Below are 24,514 nucleotides of genomic sequence, written 5' to 3'. Positions count from 1 at the left end.
GCCGGTTTAAATTATTTGCATACTGGAGCTAATAAAGTCAAATAATTGAGTAATTAAGCAGAGTAGGTTCTAGCATCATCAGCATCAAAGGCGGGGCCAGTTTAGAGCATTAAAGACATTTGTATTTATGGGCTGATGGCAGAAGGGGTAGCCAATCACCTGTATAAATTCATAATTCATATAGGATTAATAAATTGATACAGGTCATTAAGAAATACAAACTATACATAATTTAATAAAACGATTGTGAATGTATACAATGTCAGAATTTTTCACAGCTCAAGAGAAAGAGTAATTCTGAATAGTAGACTTACAGTATTTTTTCCTTCTTACCAGATTTAAACAGTCAAGTAAAATCAAGCTGGGTAATCATGGCAGAAGGTGGATTCGATCCCTGTGAATGTGTTTGCTCTCATGAACATGCAATGAGAAGACTGATCAATCTGGTGAGATGAATAGGACAATCCTATTCCGAACTGATCTGTATCCCTTGTATCCTCTTTGCATGAAAATACTGGTTATTGGAGAGTTTTCATCTGATGGTCACTAAAAAGTATTTCATAATTGAAATTCCACATTTGTTTAAGTTGTAATGATTAAAATGTGGCCGGGTACAGTGGCTCACACCTGTAATCCCAGCACTTTGGAAAGCCGAGGTGGGCAGATCACTTGAGCTCAGGAGTTTGAGACCAGCTTGGCCAACAAAGCAAAACCCCATCTCTACTAAAAATATAAAAGTTTGCCAGGCATGGTGGCACACACTTTTAATCACAGCTACTCAGAAGGCTGAGGCACAAGAATTGCTTGAACCCAGGAGGTGGAGGTTGTAGTGAGCTGAGATCATGCCACTGCACTCTAGCCTGGGCGACAGAATAAGACTGCATCTCAAAAAAAAAAAAAAAAAAAAAGTTTGCTAGCAATTATTTCATTAGAGATGAAAACAGACTACCGTCTTTATTATTACTATTATTTTTTGAGATGGAGTCTCGCTCTATTGCCCAGGCTGGAGTGTAGTGGTGCCATGTCAGCTCACTGCAGCCTCCACCTCCTGAGTTCAAGCGATTCTCCTGCCTCAGCCTCCCAAGTAGCTGGGACTACAGGAGTGTGCCACCACGCCTGGCTAATATTTGCATTTTTAGTAGAGACTGGGTTTCACCATGTTGGCCAGGCTGGTCTCAAACTCCTGACCTCAAGTGTTCTGCCTGCCTTGGCCCCCCAAAGTACTGGGAATGCAGGTGTGATCCACCTCCCCAGCCCAGACTCCTGTCTTTATGGCAGATTTATGTTGGTGAAATTTGCCATCATGGGTAGATAACACATACGTATGTTGCCTTTTCCACTTTATATCAATACAAATAAAATTGTTTTTAGCTGTGTGGAGCTTGTTTGCCTGCTAAGCTGCTATTGACAGTTCCTGTTATGATATAGTTCAAATCCTACACCAGCATACGGCATGACAATACAAATCTCTGTGTAAAGCATTTCTCTTTTTTTTTTTTTTTTTTGAGACAGAGTCTCGCTCTGTCACCCAGGCTGGAATGCAGTGGTGCGATCCCAGCTCACTGTAACCTCCACCTCGTGGGTTCAGGTGATTCTCCTGCCTCAGCTTCACAAGTAGGTGGGATTGCAGGTGCGCACCACCACGCCCAGCTAATTTTTGTATTTTTAGTAGAGATGGGGTTTCGCTTTTTTGGTCAGGTGTCGAACTCCTGACCTCAGGTGATCTGCCAACCTCAACCCCCAAAAGTGCTGGGATTACAGGCGTGAGCCACTGAGCCCAGACTATGTAAAGCATTTCTGAAAACAAATCAGTTATTTGACAGAGGTAGATTTCAGAACAACAGGATTTGAATAGTTTCATTGAGTCGATTGTAGTGGAGTCTATAAGCTTAAATACAGGGCCATTTATATTATACTTTATACTTTTTATGTGCAAAAGGAAAAATTTGACCATTATTTACAGTGAAGTATATTCTTATATTATACATTATACTGGTTGAGTATCGCTTATCTGAAATGCTTGGGACCAGAGGTGTTTTGGATTAAAGCATTTTGGAATATTTGCATTATACTTACTGGTTTGACATCCCTAATCTGAAAATCCAAAATGCTCCAAAGAGCATTTCCTTTGAGCATCATGTTGGTGCTCAAAAAATTTCAGATTTTGAAGCATTTGAAGGTTTCAGATTAGGGATACTCAACCTGTAACAACATTTTATTGTTTTAGAATACTCTTGTATATACGTCAGTTAATAAAGGTAGGTACAAACATTTGCTCAAATATTTGAGTTGTCAATAACTAATAAGCAGGTTTTCTGCTGGCTCAGTGTTGCTACATGTAGTGATCAGAAATGTGTTTCTTGTCAGTGAGGTACTTTTTTAGAGTCAGCATGCACTAGGACTTGGAATCCTTAAGAATGCCTCAGAAGGAAAGGAATAAAATAAGAACTTATACATTAAATCAGATTCTTGAGGGTATAGAAATATAATGGTAATGTGATGGCTCTGATAACTTTATGTAAAAATAGATGAGTCTAAGGAGAGAATATTTGTATATGAAGCAACAAACCGATAGTTTTTGTTTGTTTGTTTTTTGACATGGAGTCTCGCTCTGTTGCCCAGGCTGGAGTGCAATGACCCAATCTTTGCTCACTGCAACCTCCGCCTCCTGGATTCAAATGATTCTCATGCCTCAGCCTCCCGAGCAGCTGGGATTACAGGTGCCTGCCACCACGCCGAGCTGTTTTTTATATTTTTAGTAGAGATGGGGTTTTACCATGTTGGCCAGGCTGGTCTCGAACTCCTGACCTCAGGTGATCTGCCTGCCTTGGCCTCCCAAAGTGCTGGGATTACAGGCGTGAGCCACTGTGCCCAGCCAATATTCTTTTCTGATAGGCTTTTCAACCTCTCATACATCCGTTATCATCATTTTTTTTGAGACATGATTTTGCTGTCACACAGGCTGTAGGGCAGTGGCACGATCTCTGCTCACTGCAACCTCTGTCTCCCGGGCTCAAGCAGTCCTCCTACCTCAGTCTCCTGAGTAGCTGGGACCACAGGCACCAGCCACCACACCTAGCTAACTTTTTTTTTTTTTTTTTTGTAGAGGCGGTGGGGTTCCACCATGTTGCCCAGGCTGGTCTTGAACTCCTCAGCTCAATAAGTGCTGGGATTACAGGCCTGAGTCCCGCACTAGCCTTTTTTTTTTTTTTTTTTTTTTTTTTGAGTCAGGGTCTTATTCTCTCCCCCAAGCTAGAGTGCAGTGGTGTGGTCATAGCTCACTGCAACCTTGAACTCCTGGGCTCAAGCAATCCTCCCACTTTAGCCTCCCAGGTAGCTAGGATTACAGGCATGCACCACCATGCCCAACCAATTTTTTACATTTTGGTAGAGATGGGATCTCCCCAGGTTGCCCAGGCTGGTCTCGAACTCCTGGCCTTAAGTGATCCTCCCACCTTAGCCTCCCAAAGTGTTGGGATTATAGGCATGAGCCACTGCACCCCACCTCATCCGTTATCTTCTACTTTTATACTTCAGAGGGCCTTTTTTCTTAGTACCTGTTGTCTGACAGCTCTATAGAACTCTAAGTTAACTTCCAGTCTGAATTTTTTTTGTTGTTTTTGAGACAGAGTCTCGCTCTGTTGCCCAGGTTGGAGTGCAGTGGCCGGGATCTCAGCTCACTGCAAGCTCCGCCTCCTGGGTTCACGCCATTCTCCTGCCTCAGCTTCCCGAGTAGCTGGGACTACAGGCGCCCGCCACCTCACCCGGCTAGTTTTCTGTATTTTTTTAGTAGAGACGGGGTTTCACCGTGTTAGCCAGGATGGCAGTCTGTATTTTAAAAGCAATTTATGTGCGGTTATACTTTTTTGCCGTTTGTTATAACTACGAGAATTTAAATCCCTGTGTGCTTAGGAAACTCACAGATGTAGTTACTGATACAGTATGACGACAGAACAGATTTATTCTCATTTTCTGAAAATGGACATTTAATTTATCTTTATATTAGAGTAACATCTTATTTCAAGTACTAGTTTGGAATTTTGGGTTTTTTTGTTGACCTCATGTAATGTAATTGGGTTTTTTTGAAGGCCAGAGTATCATCACTTTTTCAGAATTTGAAGTTCTTATAGCAAGTAGACACCTGGAGATACTTGAGGATTTTAATGATTATTTACAGATTAGCTCATTAGTTGTATGCTGGGCTGTGGTTTAGTTTTGCCTATTCTGTGGAAATGGATGAGCTTTGCCAAGGAATATATACAACTTAGGAGCAGTTAGGATTTTATTATTAGTTCCTTTTCATAAATAATAAAGTATACTATATACTACTATAAATAATGCTCAAGTAAAGAGTATGATACATAAATCTCTTATGTTAAATTTTTTTTTTTTTTTGAGACGGAGTCTCACTCTGTTCCCCAGGCTGGAGTGCAGTGGTGCGATCTCAGCTCACTGCAAGCTCCGCCTCCCGGGTTCAGGCCATTCTCCTGCCTCAGCCTCCCGAGTAGCTGGGATTACAGGCACATGGCACCACACCTGGCTAGTTTTTTTTTTTTTTTTCTTGAGACGGAGTTTTGTTCTTGTTGCCCAGGCTGGAGTGCAATGGCGCCATCTCGGCTCACTGCAACTTCTGCCTCCCGCATTCAAGCGATTCTCCTGCCTCAGCCTCCCGAGTAGCTGGGATTATAGGCGCCAGCCGCCACACTCGGCTAATTTTTGTATTTTTAGTAGAGACGGGGTTTCGCCATGTTGGCCAGGCTGATCTCAAACTCCTAACGTCAGATGATCCACCCGCCTTGGCCTCCCAAAGTGCTGGGATTACAAGCATGAACCACTGTGCCCGGCCTAGTTTTTGTGTTTTTACTAGAGATGGGGATTCACCATGTTAGCCAGGCTGGTCTCGAATTCCTGACCTCAGGTGATCCAGTGACCTAGGCCTCCCAAAGTGCTGGGATTACAGGTTTGAGCCACCACACCTGGCCCTTTTCCTGATTTAATAGTGTTACCAGTTAAGGTTCTTCATTATGAGTAATAGACATTCTGGATGATTAGGCTGGACATGGTTGCTCATGCCTGTAATCCCAGCACTTTGGGAGGCTGAGGCGGGTGGATCACTTGAGACCAGGAGTTTGAGAAAGGAGTTATTAAAGAATATTTTGTAGCTCACATTGGAGAGCCTGGCATGGGAAATAGGATAAAAGGCAGGGTAAGTGGTCAAAACTAGAACCAAAGTCATGCCCCAATGCCAGCTGGGCTAAGATGCTTATGCCTCTGGATTCCAGATTTTTGTGTATCCAGATGTTGACACATCTTTTCCATTTGGAAACTAATAGGCTTTTAAATTTGACATATGTGTAACCAAATTTATCTTGCCCCTAAGCTTACATTCCTCTGTCTTCCCTATTTATTTCAGTATTCTGAATGTTCAGGTAACAATTTCGGTTCAATTATCTTTTACCCTCTCTCTCTCTCTTTTTTTTTTTTATTGTTGTTTTTGAGATGGAGTCTCACTCTGTTGTTTAGGCTGGAGTGCAGTGGCACGATCTTGGCTCACTGCAATCTCCGCCTCCTGAGTTCAAGTGATTCTCCTGCCTCAGCTGGGTGTGGTGGCGTGTGCCACCACGCCCAGGTAATTTTTGTAATTTTAGTAGAGACGGGGTTTCACCATATTGGTAGTATTCACCAAAACTACCAGGATGGTCTTAATCTCTTGATGTCGTGATCCACCTGCCTCAGCCTCCCGAAGTGCTGGGATTACAGGTGTGAGCCACCATGCCCAGCCTACCCTCTTCTTTCAACCCACGTCTGATGCAGAATCATCCTTTGGGTCAACCTTAAAAATACATCCAGAATCCAGCCATTTTTCACACCTCCAATGCAACACCTTGGTCTAATCTACCGTCATCTCTTGCCTGGATTGCTGCATTTAGCCACTTTATGGATCACCTTGTTTCTGCCTTCTTGCTACCCCCAAGCCCCTTCAAGTTTAGTCTCACTACAGCAGTTGAAGTGATCCATTTTAGTGAAGTCAGTAATGTTTCTCCTTTGCTCAGATTCCTACAGTATCTTCCATGAGACTCAGAGTAAAAAAACAAAATTTACATGGCCCTGTGTGATCTGTCCCCTTCCACCCTACTCTTCTCCTTTGCCCACTTTGTTCTAACAATTCTGGCCCGCTTGCTGTTCCTGGAAAACAGGTCACATACTAAGGGTCAAGAATCTAAATGACTTTAGATTTCTTAACAGCAAAACTGGAAACTAAAAGGCATTGGCACAGTGGCTTCAAAATCCTGAAGGGAAATCATTACCAATCCAGCATTCTGTATCCAGCCAATCTCTCAATCAAGTTGGGGGAGTATGCTTTTGTAGAAAGTTCCTAGAGGATGAACTATTTTTCACTGAAATGAAGGCATAAGCCAAGAAAGAAGACTAGGAGTTTGAGTATAGAAAGCAGATCTAGCACAGATGAGAAACAAAGTACCTTTCAGGATGATGGTGAAGGGACATCCCAGGGTGGCAGCTGTGCATCAGGACTACAGGGAGCTGGCTTAGTTGCGGGGGAGTCGGGGGAGCGGGGTCACATGGCTCTGGGAGAGACTTCTTTAGAAAGATGGATTGGTGGCCGGGTGCGGTGGCTCAAGCCTGTAGTCCCAGCACTTTGGGAGGCCAAGACGGGCGGATCACGAGGTCAGGAGATCGAGACCATCCTGGCTAACACGGTGAAACCCCTCTCTACTAAAAAATACAAAAAAGTAGCCGGGTGAGGTGGCGGGCGCCTGTAGTCCCAGCTACTCGGGAGGCTGAGGCAGGAGAATGGCATAAACCTGGGAGGCGGAGCTTGCAGTGAGCTGAGATCCGGCCACTGCACCCCAGCCTGGGCGGCAGAGCAAGACTCCGTCTCAAAAAAAAAAAAGAAAGATGGATTGGTACAATACCTGGTGAGTCTAGACATCTCGTGATCTAGGGAACTGTGAACAAATTTTGAAAAGTCATAGAAACATGCAAAAAAATGTACTAACTTTAAAGAAACACATGAAGTAGTACAGAAAAGAAAAAGTAATTACAGTATAGTTTACTGTGTGGCTCAACTGTGAAGAACATTTATATAGTTATAATAATGTGATAATTGAGTATTGAACTAAACAACTTTATGATACAACTATTATTAGGGGATGGAAAGTATACACGAGGTCAGGGAGAAGTAGATCTTCACACTCTATACTGGTACGTCTATGGATATTGTTTAACATGGAAAAATCAAGAAGTTGCAATAATGCATATTTATATATAAAAGACATGGAGGTAAGCAGTAAAACAATCAGCTAAAAGTTGAAAATGGTTGCTTCTGGAGGCAGAAGTGGGTAGGAGGATGAAAAATTACTATTTTTCAGAACAAACCTTACAGAACTGTTTGACTCTAAATTGTGTACATGAATAACTAAAACAATTAAAACTACCAAACAAAACAGAAAGCAAAACCTTTCAGTGAGTGCAAAAAGGAGGAATAGGTCTACTGAGTAGCTGGATCTGTTGTACCTCTTTTCCCTTCTATGCAATATTAAGTAACTGGCTTAGGCCTTTGCTACCAGGCTAAAACCACAAGAGTTGTTGTCTAAGACAAGTAGAAAACTTTTCTGGGGGAGGATTCCTAGTTGTATGTTAAGGACCAAGAGGGAAACCAAGGAAACCCCAGACTCTCTACAGTGGCTGTAAATAAAGTAGGAAGGAAGAGAAAAAACGCTTGGTTTTGGAATGAAATGTACTATAAAGTCTTGTAATGAAGTCTTCCTTACTTTGAGAGTTAAGAGGCTCTTTAGGGCTGGGCGCGGTGGCTCAAGCCTGTAATCCCAGCACTTTGGGAGGCCGAGACGGGCGGATCACAAGGTCTGGAGATTGAGACTATCCTGGCGAACACGGTGAAACCCTGTCTCTACTAAAAAATACAAAAATTAGCTGGGCGAAGTGGTGGGTGCCTGTAGTCCCAGCTACTCGGGAGGCTGGGGCAGGAGAAGGGTGTAAACCCGGGAGGCGGAGCTTGCAGTGAGCTGAGATCCGGCCACTGCACCCCAGCCTGGGCGACAGAGCCAGACTCCGTCTCAAAAAAAAAAAAAAAAAAAAAGAGGCTCTTTAGCCTGCCTGCGTACTTCCTTGATTAGGGAAGCTGTCTGTATACCCTAACTGTTCATTGAGCTAGTCCTTCACTAATGTGAGCAGAAAAACAGGCAAAGTAGTTGAAGAAAATAAAAGGACCATGATGTAGTTAGAAGACAAGCTGAAATAAATACTTACAAACAGGAAAAATCATGAACATTATGGTTATAAATGCAGACTCGTACATGTTTGTTTTGTTGGGTTTAAATACCTCCAGTGACAGTCTGGCCAACATAGTGAAACCCTGTCTCTACTAAAAATACAAAAATTAGCTGGGTGTGGTGGTGGGCACCTATAACCCCAGCTACTCGGGAGGCCGAGGCAGGAGAATCGCTTGCAACCCAGAGGCGGAGGTTGCAGTGAGCTTAGATGATGCCACTGCACACTCCAGCCTGGGCAACAGAGCAAGACTCCGTTTCAAAACAAAAAACAAAAACCACCAGTGACAATGACTTTCTGAAATGGAGGACAGGTCTTGGTAGAGCTTTAAATAAAACTAAGTACAATTTTTCCTGATTTAAATGCTAAAGTCCAGTTAAATTCCTTGAAAAGTCAATACCATCTAAAAATTACTTTATATTTTTCTGTCAGATGAGGTTAGATTATAGGCTCAGGGTTTTCATTTTTGTGAACGTCTGGTAGGACATTTTTAAGCCATGTAGGATGCAAGCCAATCACAACAACCAAAAACCTGCTTCTCAGATGTCCAGAATACCCTAAGGGAGTCATTTGGATGCATAGGGGAACCAGTGAGAGGAGAAGCAGGCTAAAAAAAAAAAAAAAAAAAAAGGAAACCTGGGCCAGGCATCATGGCTCATGCCTGTAATCCCAGCACTTTGGGAGGCCAAGGAAAAGCAGATTGTTTGAGCCTAGCCTGGGCAGTATGGCAAAATCCCGTTTCTACAAAAATTACAAAAATTAGCTGGGCATGTTGGCACACACCTATAGTCACAGCGACTTCAGAGGCTGAGGTCGGAGGATTGCTTGAGCCTGGGAAGCAAGGCTGCGATGAGGTGTGATTGCACCACTGTACTCCAGCCTGGGTGACAGTGAGAATACAAAGCTATTATTAGAAATACAAAGAGAATTTGATAAACTGATATTTTAGAAGTATCAGAGAAATGCTAGCGAATGCCATAAAAAGCCTTTGCAGGCGTGTGTATTGTTGAAGTCAGTACAATGTGTTTGTAAATACATAAAAAAGGTTCAAAGGGCTATACCTCAGACAGGGGTTACAGTGGGGAGGGTTTGAAGGGGGCCTAGTCCATTGAAAACCTCTGATGTAAGAACTAGGATTTCTTTTTACAGATGAGGAAACTGAAGTAAGTTACTTTTCCCAGGTGTTGGAACTGACCAGAGAGTGGCAGAGACATGTTCAATCCTGACCATTTAGCTTCCGGCTGTTTCTTCAGCATCGTGTTCTTCTCGGTTGATCTCCTTTAAGCACCTTAAAAAGCACTATATATGCATCTGGGCCCGGTGGCTCACGCCTGTAATTCCAGCACTTTGGGAGGCTGAGGCGAGCGGATCAGCTGAGGTCGGGAGTTCAGGACCAGCCTGACCAACGTGGAGAAAATAGCCAGGCATGGTGGCACATGCCTATAATCCCAGCTACTCAGGAGGCTGAGGCAGGAGAATCGCTTGGTCCCAGGAGGCGGAGGTTGCGGTGAGCTGAGATCACGCCATTGCACTCCAGTCTGGGCAATAAGAGCTAAACTCAAAGAAAACAAATAAAAAAAGCACTATATATGCAATCAAGGGTGGGGTAGAGGAATAGGAGGAAGGAACAGGAGGCATACTCTTCACTGTATTTTTATATTTTAAAACCATATGAATGCATTACCCACTCAAATAATTAACCTAAAAATAAAACTTCCTAAGCATCTTATACAGATATATACAAAAATTAGTAATTACAGGCCTGGCATGGTGACTCATGCCTGTGAACTCAGCACTCTTCCCAAAGGAGGCAGAGGCAGGCAGATCGCTTGAGTCTAGGAGTTTGAAACCAGCCTGGGCAACATGGCAAAACCCCTTCTTTACAGAAAATAAAAAAATTAGCCAGGTGTGATGACGTGTGCCTGTAGTCCCAGCTACTCAGGAGGCTGAGGTGGGAAAATGGCTTGAGCCCAGGAGGCAGAGGTTGCAGTGAGCCAAGACTGTGCCACTACACTCTAGCCTGGGCAACAGAGTGAGACTTTGTCTCAAAAAAAAAAAAAAAAAAAAATCGTAGTTACAGAAAACTTTTTCACTGAAGAAAAAAATCTTTAAATGCACCATAGTTATATGTACACTACAATGTAGCTGTTCAACAATTCTTATAAAACTTCTCCTTACCTTGATTTATACATTGGTAGGATTTGTTCTCATCAGAATGTTTTAAAAAATCTATAAAAATAAAAAAAAGTATTCTCTCATGAAGCTTTATGGGCACTAACAGTGGTTGACACTTCTCTTACTACTCACTCATCACTGCTTATATGTAAGTTTTATTACAAAGAATATAAATCTGGCTGGGTTCACGCTCATAATCTCAGCACTTTGGGAGGCAGAGGCGGAAGGATTGTTTGAAGGCAGAATTTAGAAACCAGCCTGGGCAACAAAGTGAGACACCCTGTCTCAAAAGAAAAAAAGGAGGCAAATGACTATCTTTCTGATCTATCTGTATTTTTCCTTTATTTTTATTTTCAGAGACAGGGACTCATTGTGTCACCCAGGCTGGAGTGGAGTGGTGTGATAGTAGATCACTGCAGCCTTGAACTCCTGGGCTCAAGCGATCCTCCCACCTCAGCCTCTGGAGTAGCTGGTTCTACAGGTACACACCATTGTGCCTGGCTAATTTTTGTATTTTTTTTTTTTTTTGTAGAGATGGGGTCTCACTGTGTTGTCTAGGCTGGTCTCACACACCTAGCCTCAAGCTTCCTCCTGTTCCACCCTCCTTAAGTGCTAAGATTACAGTTGTGAGCCACCTCACTAAGCTTCTCTATGTTATTATAGGGGTATTTTAAAGTACACATTATAGGGCCGGGTGGGGTGGCTTACGCCTGTAATCCCAGCACTTTGGGAGGCTGAGGCAGGCAGATCACTTGAGGCCAGGAGTTTGAGACCAGCCTGGCCAACATGGTGAAACCCTGTTGTTAGTAGTCTTCACTAAAAATACAAAATTTAGCTGGGCATGGTGGCAGGTACCTGTAATCCCAGCTACTTGGGAGGCTGAGACATGAGAATCACTTGAGTCTGGGAGGTGGAGGTTGCAGTGATCTGCTGTCACACCACTGCACTCCATCCTGGGAGACAGGGAGACTGTCTAAAAAAAAAAGTACATGTTATAAACTAATAGTGTTTAAGTTCAAGACTGATATGATTGCAGTACAAAGAATGCCCGTTTTGGGGTGCTGGTGACAAGATTTTACTCACTTGGCATGGGTCCTTCCTATGATTTAATTACATCATTGAGTTACAGCGAGTGTTAGACTATTCTTAATGCAGTTGTATTTTGCCAGGTGTATGTATGCTTCTGTTTGTCTCAGGAATGTTCAGAAACACTTAAAAAATTGAGGTATTATCTCACATCATGGACTTTTTTCTTTCCTAATCTAATACAGTTGGCCCTTCGTACCTGTGCTTTCTGGATTCGTGGATTTAGTCAACTGTAAATCAAAAATATTTTTAAAATAATAATACAAATAATAAAACAATAGCATAACCACTGTTTACGTAGCCTGTACATTGTATTAAGTATTGTAAGTAACCTAGAGACAATTTGTCTGTGGGAGGATGTTCATAGATTGTATGTAAATACTATACAATTTTATATAAAGGATTCAAGTGTCTGGATTTGGAATCTGAGGGGGATTCCTGGAACCAAGCCCCTGTAGATGCCGAGGGATAACTGTACTTTAATTAGAGATTTAGTGCTTTATAATACTGGCTAAAAGGACTCAAAAAGGTAGATAAGAATAGATGAATTCTTTCTTTCAATGACAGTGAATCTCTTTCAGTGACAATCTGGGTATCTTCATCATGTTACATATAATTCTGTGTTATTTAATAGGGAAAATGCCCCGTGATAACTATGGATTTTTTTTTTTTTTTTTTTTTTTTTTGAGGCAGAGTCTCGCCCTGTCTCCCAGGCTGGAGTGCAATGGCGCTATCAGGGCTCACAGTAACCTACGCCTCCTGGGTTCAAGCAATTCTCCTGCCTCAGCCTCCCAAGTAGCTGGGATTACAGGCGCCTGCCACCATGCCTGGCTAATTTTTGTATTTTTAGTAGAGACGGGGTTTGGCCTTGTTGGTCATGCTGGTCTTGAACTCCTGACCTCAGGTGATCCGCCTGCCTCAGCCTCCCAAAGTGCTGAGATTACAGGCCTGAGCCACCACGCCCAGGTGCTAACTATGGATTTTTAGTGATGTAGTAGTAGAATACTAGTATAAGTATAGAAAGTTGCCTACACAAAATCCCTGTCTAATCATAAATCATTCTTTTTTGTTTTTTGAGTCAGAGTTTTGCTCTTGTTGCCCAGGCTGGAGTGCAACGGCGTGATCTCGGCTTGCCGTAACTTCCGCCTCCCAGGTTCAAGCACTTCTCCTGCCTCAGCCTCCTGAGTAGCTGGGATTACAGGCATGTGCCACCACACCCATCTAATTTTGTATTTTTAGTAGAGGCGGGGTTTCACCATGTTGGTCAGGCTGGTCTCAAATTCCCAACCTCAGGTGATCTGCCCGCCTTGGCCCCACAAAGTGCTGGCATTACAGGTGTGAGCCACCATGCCTGGCATAAATTATTCTTTTAAGTTGTCTGGTATTCTTTATAAAACAAGAAAAAGAAAAATCAGGTATTTCCTTGTAACTACTTTAGTGTTCTTTTTTTTTTTTTTTTGAAACGGAGTCTCACTCTGTTACCTGGGTTGCAGTGCAATGGCACGATCTCGGCTCGCTGCAACCTCTGCCTCCTGCATTCACGCGATTCTCCTGTCTCAGCCTCCCGAGTAGCTGGGATTACAGGTGCACGCCACCACACCCGGCTAATTTTTTGTATTTTTAGTAGAGACAGGGTTTCACTATGTTGGCCAGATTGGTCTTGAACTCCTGACCTTGTGATCCACCCACCTCTGCCTCTCAAAGTGCTAGGATTACAGGCGTGAGCCTCCATGCCCGGCTGCCTACTATTCTTTTTTAAAAAGTAACTCATATCCTTATACCAATGAAAACAACCTGGAGCGGAGATTTTTCTTCCATTGGAATAATTTGCTTCTGGCTTCACCCTCTTCTCCTGTTGTTCTGCTTCACTGGCTGTCTTGGTATATAGTTTCTTCTATTAATGATAAGAATTCTAGAAAGAGAGAGCAGATGGATTTAGAAATGTGAACTTGGATTATGCTCATGTGTTTTTCCTGTTCTGTTGGAATCTAAGATTTTGGAATGCAAGTAATCCTCTTTATTTTTATGTTTTAATTGTTGAGCTCTGTATTTCAACTCTTAATCTAAACAGCATAACTAAAACTTCTACATCTTTATTGAAATTTGTTTCTGGGCCAGGCGCAGTGGCTCACGCCTGTAATCCCAGCACTGTGGGAGGCTGAGGTGGGCGAATCATTTGAGGTCAGGAGTTTGAAACCAGCCTGGTCAACATGGTAAAAACCCATCTCTGCTAAAAATACAAAAATTAGCCGGATGTGGTGGTGGGCACCTGTAATCCCAGTTACTTGAGAGGCTGAAGCAGGAGAATTGCTTGAGCCCGGGAGGCGGAGGTTACACTCTGCAGAGATTGTGCCATTGTACTCCAGCCTGGGTGACAGAGCGAGACTCCGTCTCAAGAAAAAATAAAATAAATTTGTTTCTGTAATAAAGTACTGTAAAAACATGTGATTTGGGAGACCCTTGGTCAGATGCCTTTTTATAGGCCTGAATGCCCTGTAAATTGTGATGTCTACTATACTTACGTAAGTCACTTTAAGGCCCGTTGGACCTTTCCTGGAAGAAAAATATCTGTGTCTGGAAGGTTTCTTTGAGAGAGTTCTCTATGCAGCAAATGTATTTTTGCTAGTTATGTTAAAACTTTTGTAAAATATTTTTCTTTCTTTGTTTTTGTTTCTATTTTTAAAATATTTAATTATATAAATAATATATGAACATGTACTTTCAAAAAATATCAGTACATTAAAAGTAAGGCTGAACTCCCTTCTCCATACTTAGCTTTTATTTCCTACGTTCCCAGATGAATTGGTTTGTATTTTCCCAGATCTTTTTAAGAAATATGTTTTTAGATACTATGGAATATGTATATTTTCCTCAATTTAATAGTATTTTGCATTTTTCATGTTGCTATGATAGCTTTTTTAATCGTGTGATAACTTTCGAGTTTTATTTTAATCAGTAAGGAAATTTCAGTGGACTACTTTGTTTCAAATCTTAATCATTTTTTAAAATCAATATCCAGGCACTAGAAGACATAGAAGGCACATAGCCTTCTACGGTTAGCAATACAATTGGTCTTACCAATTTTGAACTGTGTATTTAGGATGTAAAGTTATGTTTTATTTATTTATTTAGAATAGAGATGGGGTCTGTCTATGTTGCCCAGGCTGGTCTCAAACTCCTGGCCTCAGGCAATCTTCCCTTCTTGACCTCCCAAAGTGCTGGGATTATAGGCGTGAGTCACCACCCTCAGCCAACAGTTTCTTGTGTATTATTCCCATTATTATTATTGTATAACAAATTTCCCCAAAACTTAATTCCATAGAACTAAGTTCATGAACTAACTTTGTTCACTAAGCTGACAGACTGTGTCTGGAATTCATACAGCTTGTCTGCTGATCATTGTTTGTGTTCTTAGCTAGAAGACATAGAAGTTGAGGGCAGGAAGTATCTGGAAGCTTGGTTACTCACTGTCTGATAGTTGATGCTGGTGAGTGGCTGGAACCTTAGCCGGTATTCTCAGAATGTCTACATAGGGCCTTTTCATGTGGCTGCTTGGCCTCCTCACAGCATGGTGGCTTGGTTCCAACGGAGAACATCGCTCCTGAGAGGAGATGGGGGAGGGAGAGAACTTAGTCTAAGAAGTCACAACACCTTTCCTGTATTCTTGGTGTAGCAGTCACGAGCCTGTCCAGGTTCAAGAGGAGGGCAAATAGATTTCTCTCCTTCCTTCCTCCCCCCTTCCTTTCTTCTTCCTTCTTCCTCGTTTCTTCTTTCTTTGACAGGGTCTTGTTCTGTCACCCAGGATGGAGTGCAATGGCTTAACCATAGCCTGGGCTCAAGCATTCCTCCTGCCTTGACCTCCCAAAGTGTTGGGATTACAGGCATGAGCCACAGAGTCTGGCTAGATTTCACCTCTCAATGGGGAGTGGCAAGATTCTAGAAGAGCATGTTTGACTTTAAAATAATTCTGTGTCTGTTTTTTGTGGCTGTTTTTGGAAAATATAGATAGACACATACATCTTTCTAGAATTTTTTTTTTTTTTTGAGATGGAGTCTTGCTCTGTCTCCTAGGCTGGAGTGCAGTGGCGAGATCTCGGCTCACTGCAAGCTCCACCTCCCAGGTTCATGCCATTCTCCTGCCTCAGCTTCCCAAGTAGCTGGGACCACAGGTGCCTGCCACCACGCCCGGCTAATTTTTTTATATTTTTAGTAGAGACAGGGTTTTACTGTGTTAGCCAGGATGGTCTCCATCTCCTGACCTCATGATCCACCCACCTTGGCCTCCCAAAGTGCTGGGATTACAGGCGTGAACCACCGCGCCCAACTCCTTCTAGAAATTTAATATGCATATGCGTATGTATATAGTTTATATTTTTGTTTTACATAGAAGGCATCATAGTATATATACATGCTATGGACTAAATGTTTGTGTACCTACCCCCCAAAATTCATATGTTGAATCCCTAATTCCCAACGTGCTGGCATTTGGAGGTGGGACCTTTGGAAGGTAATGAGTTCATGAGGGTAGAGGCCTTGTGATAGGATTAGTGCCCATATTAGAAGAGACAGAAAAGAGATGATCCTCTTCTCTACCATGTGAGGATGGAGCAAGAAGACCTCTATCTGCAAGCCTGTAAGAGGACCCGTACCAGGAACCAAATCAGCTAGAACTTCGATCTGGGATTTCCCAGCCTTCATAATTGTCAGAAATAAATGTTTGTGTGTAAGCTACCTGGCCCAAAGTATTTGTTGTTGCAGCCTGAACTAAGACAAAAAGTGTTACTAAAAAGTGGGATGCTACTATAACAAATACCTAAAAATGGGGAAGTGACTTTGCAACTATGTAATGGATATAGGCCGGAAGGGTTTTTAAGTGTATGCTAGAACAAGCTGATATTTGCTGTGAGGGACTGTTGGTAGAAATAAGGGCATTAAAGGTAATTTTGGAGAGGGCTCAGCAAGAAGAGAGGAGAATGGTAGAGGAAGCTTCCATCTTACATAATACATAAATAATCATGTACAGAATTTTAGTAGAAAATAAAGGCCATTCTGATATGGTCTTAGAAATGAAGAATGTTACTGGACAATGGAGAAAAGGCAATCTTTGTTACAAAGCAGCAAAGAACTCAGCTGAATTATGTTTGTGTTCTAGTGTTTTCTAGGTGGGAGGTAGAACTTGTGAGTGACGAAATTGGATATTTAGCTGAGGAGATTTCTAAGCAAAATGTTGAAGGAATAGCTTGGTTCCTCCAGATTGTTTATAGCAAAAATTGAAAAGAGGGAAGCCAATCAAAGATGGAATTATTAAGCAAAAAGGAACCACAACTTAAAGATTTGGAAAATTCTCAGCCTGTCCACATAACAAAAAGAAAGTTCACAAGAGAACACTAAAGGTAGTGTTTCCCTTTGGAGTAGACAAAATCAGCATCACTAGTACCACTGTTTTCTCCAAGTAAGAGAAAATTGAGATACATTGTAAATTAGGCCTCTCTGCTTAAGAGTTGCATCAAAACCGTGAGATTCTCAAGTTGGGTGTGGTAGCACACACCTGTGGTACCAGCTACTTGGGAGTCTGGGGTGGGAGGATTGCTTGAGCCGGGGAAGTGTAGGCTGCAGTGAGCTGTGATTGTGCTGCTACACTCCAGCCTGGGCACCAGAGCAAGACCTTGTCTCTTAAAAAACAAACAAAACCCCCCAAAACTAAAATTCTCCTGTTTTACTGGATACTGGATACATGGTTTCTGAATGCTTTAAAAGACTACGATTTACCTGTCACAGGTGTTTGAATTCAACATATTGAATATATATCCCAGCACACTTTGCTTTGCCAAACACCTTAAGTCCTGGACTAGGAATGTGGCTGTGATACTTTGGCATTTCATTATTCAGAGCCTAGAGCATAGCCTGTTTGTGAATATGAGGAATGTAGCCGTCAAGCACAGAAGAGAAGGATCCAACACCAGCTCTTGGCAAGATGTCTCAAAGACTCACCGTAGCTTGGTCTAAGATGAAGTTGCTTTTCTTAGCCAGGATCCTGATAATTTCTTTCATTCTTGATTGTGTTTGTGAGTATGTGTACACAGGCACTCATTTTTCGTTTAAAACTGAAAGGAGGCCAAGCACAGTGGCTCACACCTAAATCCCAGCACTTTGGGAGGCCGAGGAAGGAGGATCACTTGAGATCATGAGTTCAAGACCAGCCTGGCCAACATGGTGAAACCCTATCTCTCCTAAAAATACAAAAATTAGCCGGGCATGATGGTGCACATCTGTAATCTCAGCTACTTGGGAAGCTGAGGCAGGAGAATCACTTGAATCCAGGAGGCGGAGGTTGTGATGAGCCAAGATTACACCACCGTACCCCAGCCTGGGACACAGAGCCAGACTCCGTCTCAGAAAAAAAAAAAAAAAAAAAAGGCTAAAAAGGCTCCTGTCTATCCAGCAGTGAGCTAAAGACTGTATCCTTTTCTACTGAAAGGCATAATTTGACTCCTGCTTTTCCAGCTCCCTTTACCTAGGAAAAATACTTAAGAACCAACATACTTTCCATATTAAACTGGCATCATTTCTCTAATTACCAATTGTGTGTGAGTAATTGGTTCTATAGATACTTATATAGCAGGAAAGAGTATAGATACATTACTCTTTTTTTTAGCATCAAAGGGAAGGCTCCTCCTCTTCCTGGTAGAAGGAGGAGAGATTAGTGCTGAAGAAAAACACTAGTCATGTTCATCTTAAAGACTACTGAGTGACGGCCGGGTACCGTGGCTGACACCTGTAATCCCAGCACTTTGGGAGGCCGAGGTGGGTGGATGACGAGGTCAGGAGATCGAGACCATCCTGGCTAACACGGTGAAACCCCGTCTTTACTAGAAATAGAAAAAATTAGCTGGGCGTGGTGGTGGGCACCTGTAGTCCCAGCTACTCGGGAGGCTGAGGCAGGAGAATGGCGTGAACCTGGGAAGCGGAGCTTGCAGTGAGCTGAGATGTGCCACTGCAGTCCAGCCTGGGCGACAGAGCGAGACTCAGTCTCAAAAAAAAAAAAAAAAGACTACTGAGTGACAGGCTGGGTGCAGTGGATCACACCTGTAATCCCAGCACTTTGGGAGGCCAATGTGGGCGGGTCACAAGGTAAGGAGTTCGAGACCAGCCTGACCAACATGGTGAGGACCAAATAAGATAATAAAGTTGTTAGTATAGTATTTAGCATATAGCAAGTTCCCAGAAATATTTATTACAATTGCCCAACACAGTGGTGCACACCTGTGTTCTGTTACTCAGGAGGCTGAGGCAGGAGGATCACTTGAGTCCAGGAATTTGAGACTAGCCTGGGCAACATAGCGAGACCCTGTATCTAAAAATAAATAAATAATTTTAAAAAATTGTTGCAACAGTTGCGATTATGTGGAAGTCTGCTTATCTTAAGACTAGAAAAGAATACATAGTAATGATAATTGTATTAAGGCAGTGAGTAAATCCACATTAACTTCTGTTTGTAATCCCAGCACTTTGGGAGGCCGAGGTGGGTGGATTGCTTGAGCTTAGGAATTTGAGACCAGCCTGGACAACATAGACCCTGTTTCTATTTCATTAAAATTAATTTTTTAAAAAATATTTTCTTCACTGGGCTTGGTGGCACATGCCTGTAATCCCAGCACTTTGGCAGGTGGAGGCTGGCAGATCGCTTGAGCTCAGGAGTTCAAGACCAGCCTAGGTAATATGATGAAGTCCCATCTCTACGAAAAGTACAAAAATGTGGCACCTGTAGTCCCAACTACTTGGGAGGCTGAGGCAGGAGGATTGTTTTAGCTGTGATTACGCCACTCATCTCTAGCCTGAGTAACAAAGTGAGACTCTTTAAAAAAAAAAAAAAAAAAAAAAAACTGCTTTCTCATTCTTATTCAAACAAGACTAGTTTTTTTGTTTTTGTTTTTGTTTTGAAACAAGGTCTACCGCCACCAGGCCTGGCTAATTTTTCTATTTTGTAGAGATGAGAGTTTCGCCATGTTGCCCAGTCTGGTCTCAAACTCCTAGGCTCAAGCGATCCTCCTACCTCAGCTTCCCAAAGTGCTAGGATTACAGGCACGAGCCACCGTGCCTGGCTCCAAACATCGAATAATTTACAAAATGATTCGTTTAGTTGTTAATTCCAATACTTGTTTAGTTGAGGTCGTAATTTGTATGGCACAGTAATAAAAGCTAACATTTCTTGAGTGGTTACTGCATTTCACATCTGTTATCCATTTTAATTCTCACTAGTACTCTTAGATATAGGTGATATTATATCCCCATTTTACCAGACGAGGAAACTGAAGCTTAGAGGTGTTAAATTACTTGCCCAAAGGTCTTGAAACTTAGAAACTTGCAGGGCCAGGTGCTGTGGCTCGCACCTGTAATCCTAGCACTTTGGGGCACCTGTAATCCTAGCATTTTGGGAGGCCGAGGCAGGCAGATTGCCTGAACTCAGGAGTTCGACACCAGCCTGGGCAACACAGTGAAACCCTGTCTCTACTAAAATACAAAAGAAATTAGCTGGGCATGGCGGCATGCACCTGTAGGGAGGCTGAAGCAGGAGAATTGCTTGAACCCGGGAGGTGGAGGTTGCAGTGAGCTGAGGTCGTGCCACTGCACTCCAGCCTGGGCGACAGAGTGAGACAACGTCTCTAAAAGAAAAAAAAAAAAAAAAAGTTGCAGAACCAGACTTTAAATCTAGGCCTGTCATTCTGCAGAGTCATGCTGAACCAGCTAAGCACTACTGCACCATAGTTGCCGTCCCAAACAATTGCAAGTGTGGCTTACTACTCTAATGGAGAGGGTGTAGTTAGTAATGAGACTGACTTGGAAAGTTATATGCCCCTCATTCTCTTTACTATTTATTCATTACTATATTAAGGTTTATGAGATTTTCATTTTTAGACATCCTAAAATCTGTCAGCATAGGTTGTATGCTCATAAAAGGATGGTTTATAATATAGATAGATGGGCCTTTTCTTTTTTAACTTTCTTTTTAAAATTGATAATCACATGATTTTAAAACTATATAAAAAGATAGACATTGAAAAATTTAGCTTCTATTTCTGTCACTCTTCTCTACTCCCCCATTGTACCTTCACTCATAACTCCTTTTATTGGTTTCTTATCTATCCAACCACTGATTCTTTGTGCTTCCTTTCAAAGATGCATTTTCTACAAATAGAATCTGGGTTTTTTTTTCCCTTTATCTGCTTCTAATTTTCAATGAGAAGAAAAATCTCTTTAACAAAGGTTTTACTCTTCTAGTTCTCTACGGTTCAGCACTTTCCTTTTGGGATGCCTAATTATATATTGGTAGCAAGAATTTGTGTCATGGGTGGTTTTTTAAAAATCATTTAATTTAAATGGGTCAGTTGCAACAGATCACAGTATATTTGAAAATTATTTTGGGTAGGAAAAAAAGTAGACAGTCCCTCAGAGTATTCTGTGTTTGTGTATGATTTTGAAGATACACTCTTGGACAGCATTCATTAAAAACCAAAACATGGTGAGCAGGTGTGGTGGCTCACGCCTGTAATTCCAGCACTTTGGGAGGCTGAGGCAAGTGGATCACCTTCGGTCAGGAGTTGAAGACCAGCCTGGACAACATGGTGAAAGCCCATGTCTACTAAATATACAAAAAAATTATCTGGGTGTGGGGGTGGGTGCCTGTAATCCCAGGTACTCAGGAGGCTGAGGCAGGAGAATCGCTTGAACCTGGGAGGCAGAGGTTGCAGTGAGCTGAGATCGCACAATTGCCCTCCAGCCTGGGCAACAAGAGTGAAACTCTAATAATAATAATAATAATAACCAAAACATGGTTCGTCACTAGACTGGTCAACATAGTAAGACCCTACAAAATGATTTTTTAAAAATTTCTACAAAATGATTTTTAAAAAATTACCCAGGCGTGGTGGTACACACCTGTAGTGCCAGCTGCTCAGGAGGATGAGGCAGGAGGATCACTTGAGCCCAGGATGGCACCACTGCACTCCAGCCTAGGCAACAGAGTGAGACCCTGTCTCAAAAAACAAAACAAAACATGATTTTTTGTTTGTTTGTTTTCAGGCAAGGTCTTACTGTGTCACCCGGGCTGGAGTGCAATGGTGCCATCTTGGCTCGCTGCAACCTTCACCTCCCAGACTCAGGTGATCCTCTTGCCTCAGCCTCCTGAATAGCTGGGACTACAGGCACACACCACCACACCTGGCTAATTTTTGTATTTTTTGCAGACATGGGGTTTTGCTGTGTTACCCAGGCTGGTCTTGAATGCCTGAGCTCAAACAATCCACCCGCCTCAGCCTCCAAAGTGTGGGATTACAGGCGTGAGCCACTGCACCCGGCCAAAACATGATCTTTCTAATAATTATTGTCCACTTTTGTTGAAGTCTAATAGCTAACTTCCCTTTCTTATTCATTGTAGTTACGGCAGTCCCAGTCTTACTGCACAGACACAGAGTGTCTTCAGGAATGTAAGTACCGCTGAGACAGGAGGAAGGATGGCATTGGGGGCGGAATTAGAGGCCAGATGCCTGTGAATATTTTTCAGAATGTATTCTTACATTGCCTATTCTGGTGGTTACCAAAAAAAGAAAAAAAAAACAAAAACAAAACTGACACAAAAGAAAGAAATTATTCTCATAGTTTGCTCTTTAATAAGAAAATGGTTCTCCGTAATGTATTTGCTACTTGTCTATTTCATTCTTTAACTTAAAATTTTTTTTCATGACTCAAAAACCCTGTTTATTGCAGAACATTATAAAATAAGTATGAGGAAAAAAATGGCTGGGTGCGGTGGCTCACACCTGTAATCCTGGCACTTTGGGAAGCTGAGGCGGATCGCTTGAGTCCAGGAGTTCGAGATCATCCTGGGCAACATGGGGAAACCCTGTCTCTACAAAAAATACAAAAATTAGTGGGGTGTGGTGGTGCACAACTGCAGCCCTAGCTACTCCTGAGGCTGAGGTGGGAGGATCACCTGAGCCGGGGGAGGTTGAGGCTGCAGTGAGCTGTGATGGCACCACTGCACACCAACCTGGGTGACGGAGTGAGACCCTGTCTCAAAAAAAAAAAAAAAAGAAAGAAAGGAAAAGAAAGAACTTCCAGAATACTTAATGATAACCACTGTTGACAAATTCGGGTATATGCTAGTCTTTTTTCTTGGTAAATATGTCTATAACAGGGCACTGTGGGCAGGTGTAACTGGGGCATCAAAGCTGCTTGCACAAACCATTCACTCTCTTCCTAACATCTATTTGCATCTGTTGGCAGGCTTGAGAATTCTTTTTTTTTTTTTTTAAGAGACAGTGTCTTACTTTGTCGCCCACACTGAGAGCGGTGGTGCGATTATGGCTCACTGCAGCCTTGACCTCCCAGGCTCAAGTGATCCTCCCACCTCAGCCTCCCTAGTAGGTGGGACTACAGGGATGCACCACCATGCATGGCTAATTTTTCAGAATTTTTTGTAGAGTCAAGGCCTTCCCATGTTGCCCACACGAGTCTCGAACTCCTGGGATCAAGTGATCCTTCTGCCTCGGCTTCCCAAAGTGCTGGGATTACAGGCGTAAGCCAGCATGCCCGGCCACTGAGAAATTCTTAGGGGAGGAGGCCATTCTTTTCCATGTGTGGAAACTTTGGGTGGCTGTGGAGTTCATTCCTTTGGCTCTGACATTCACATGCGTATCAGGGAATTTGGCAGTGGAGAAGTTTCTCCACATGGCTTTATGGGCAGTAGTGATGGTAAAGTGAGAATCAGTGGAAAGATGAATACTGCATGGTATATGTAGGTGACAGACTTGGTGGCCATTATGTGACACATCTTTTTTCAGGATACTCAGAAATATTTTGAGAGATGCTTTAAGGGGAACTAGTAAAATAGTATTTAAACCAATCCAGTCTTGTATCAGAAGACTGCAAGAAGGAAAGTATGACATTCACAGGATGGTGAAGCCTGGCATAATTACATTTCATATAAACTTACAGAAATGGGATCACATTGTATGTGTTATTTTTCACTACTTATAAAATATCAACATATATTTGTCTTACTATTTATTGAGCCAGGCATTGTGGCGTGCTCCTGTAGTCCCAGCTACTTGGGAGACTGAGGCAGAAGGATCACTTGAGCCCAGGAGTTTGAGGCTGCAGTGAGCTATGATCATGCTACTGCACTCCAGCCTGGATGACAAAGTGAGATCCCATCTCAAAAAGAAAAAAATTACTGATTAAATAATAATTCATCGTGGGGAAGCACCAGTGTTTAAATGATTTCCTTTTACTAGAATCTTAGGTTACTGATCCATTTTTTGCTATTATAAACAACACTTGAACATTCTTTGTGTGCATATGTTGGGGAGGACAAATAATTTTTTCTTCAACCTCTGAGTTCTTTGCTGAGACACCCTATAACAAAGGATAGATTGCCGGGCGTGGTGGCTCACGCCCATAATCCTAGAATTTTGGGAGGCAGAGGCAGGCAGATCAGTTAAGGCCAGGAGTTTGAGACCAGCCTGGCCAACATGGAAACCCTGTGTCTACTAAAAATACAAAAATTAGCTGGGCATGGTGGCACGTGCCTGTAGTCCCAGCTGCTCTGGAGGCTGAGGCACCAGAATCACTTGAACCCAGGAGGCACAGGTTGCAGTAAACTGAGATCACACCACTGCATTCCAGCCTGGGTGACAGAGCAAGACCCTCTCAAAAAAAAAAAAAAAAAAGATAGATGAACAAGGGAAAAGCAAGTTTAATGTGTGTGGCGTGGGAGAAACCTCAGTGCAAAGTAACTCAAAGCAGTGGCTCAGAACTCTGGCTTATGTAGCATCTTCAACAAAGAACAATACATTTGTGGAAAAAGGGCAGAACATAGGAAAGAGATTTTAGGCTTCGAAGGATAAGAAACTGGGAAAGTGGCCAGGCGCGGTGGCTCAAGCCT

The 24,514-nt window shown here is 42.6% G+C and overlaps 1 protein-coding gene across 4 annotated transcripts in view; it reads left to right on the top strand.

Annotated features, from left to right (window-relative positions):
- Nucleotides 1-24,514, top strand: part of SMIM14 (small integral membrane protein 14) — an 80,166-nt gene that overhangs the window by 33,790 nt on the left and 21,862 nt on the right. For all 4 annotated transcript variants that reach the window (XM_005554709.4, XM_074039573.1, XM_065544880.2 and 1 more), the window contains exons 2-3: nucleotides 337-446; nucleotides 22,007-22,055. In XM_005554709.4, the coding sequence (XP_005554766.1) occupies nucleotides 372-446; nucleotides 22,007-22,055 (124 nt within the window). In that variant the 5' untranslated portion in view covers nucleotides 337-371. The remainder of the gene's footprint in view (nucleotides 1-336; nucleotides 447-22,006; nucleotides 22,056-24,514) is intronic.

Source organism: Macaca fascicularis, chromosome 5 (genome assembly GCF_037993035.2).
Source record: "Macaca fascicularis isolate 582-1 chromosome 5, T2T-MFA8v1.1".
Taxonomy (NCBI): domain Eukaryota; kingdom Metazoa; phylum Chordata; class Mammalia; order Primates; family Cercopithecidae; genus Macaca; species Macaca fascicularis.
The sequence above is the reverse complement of the archived record's forward strand: the minus strand, read 5'-3'. Positions and strand labels throughout refer to the sequence as shown.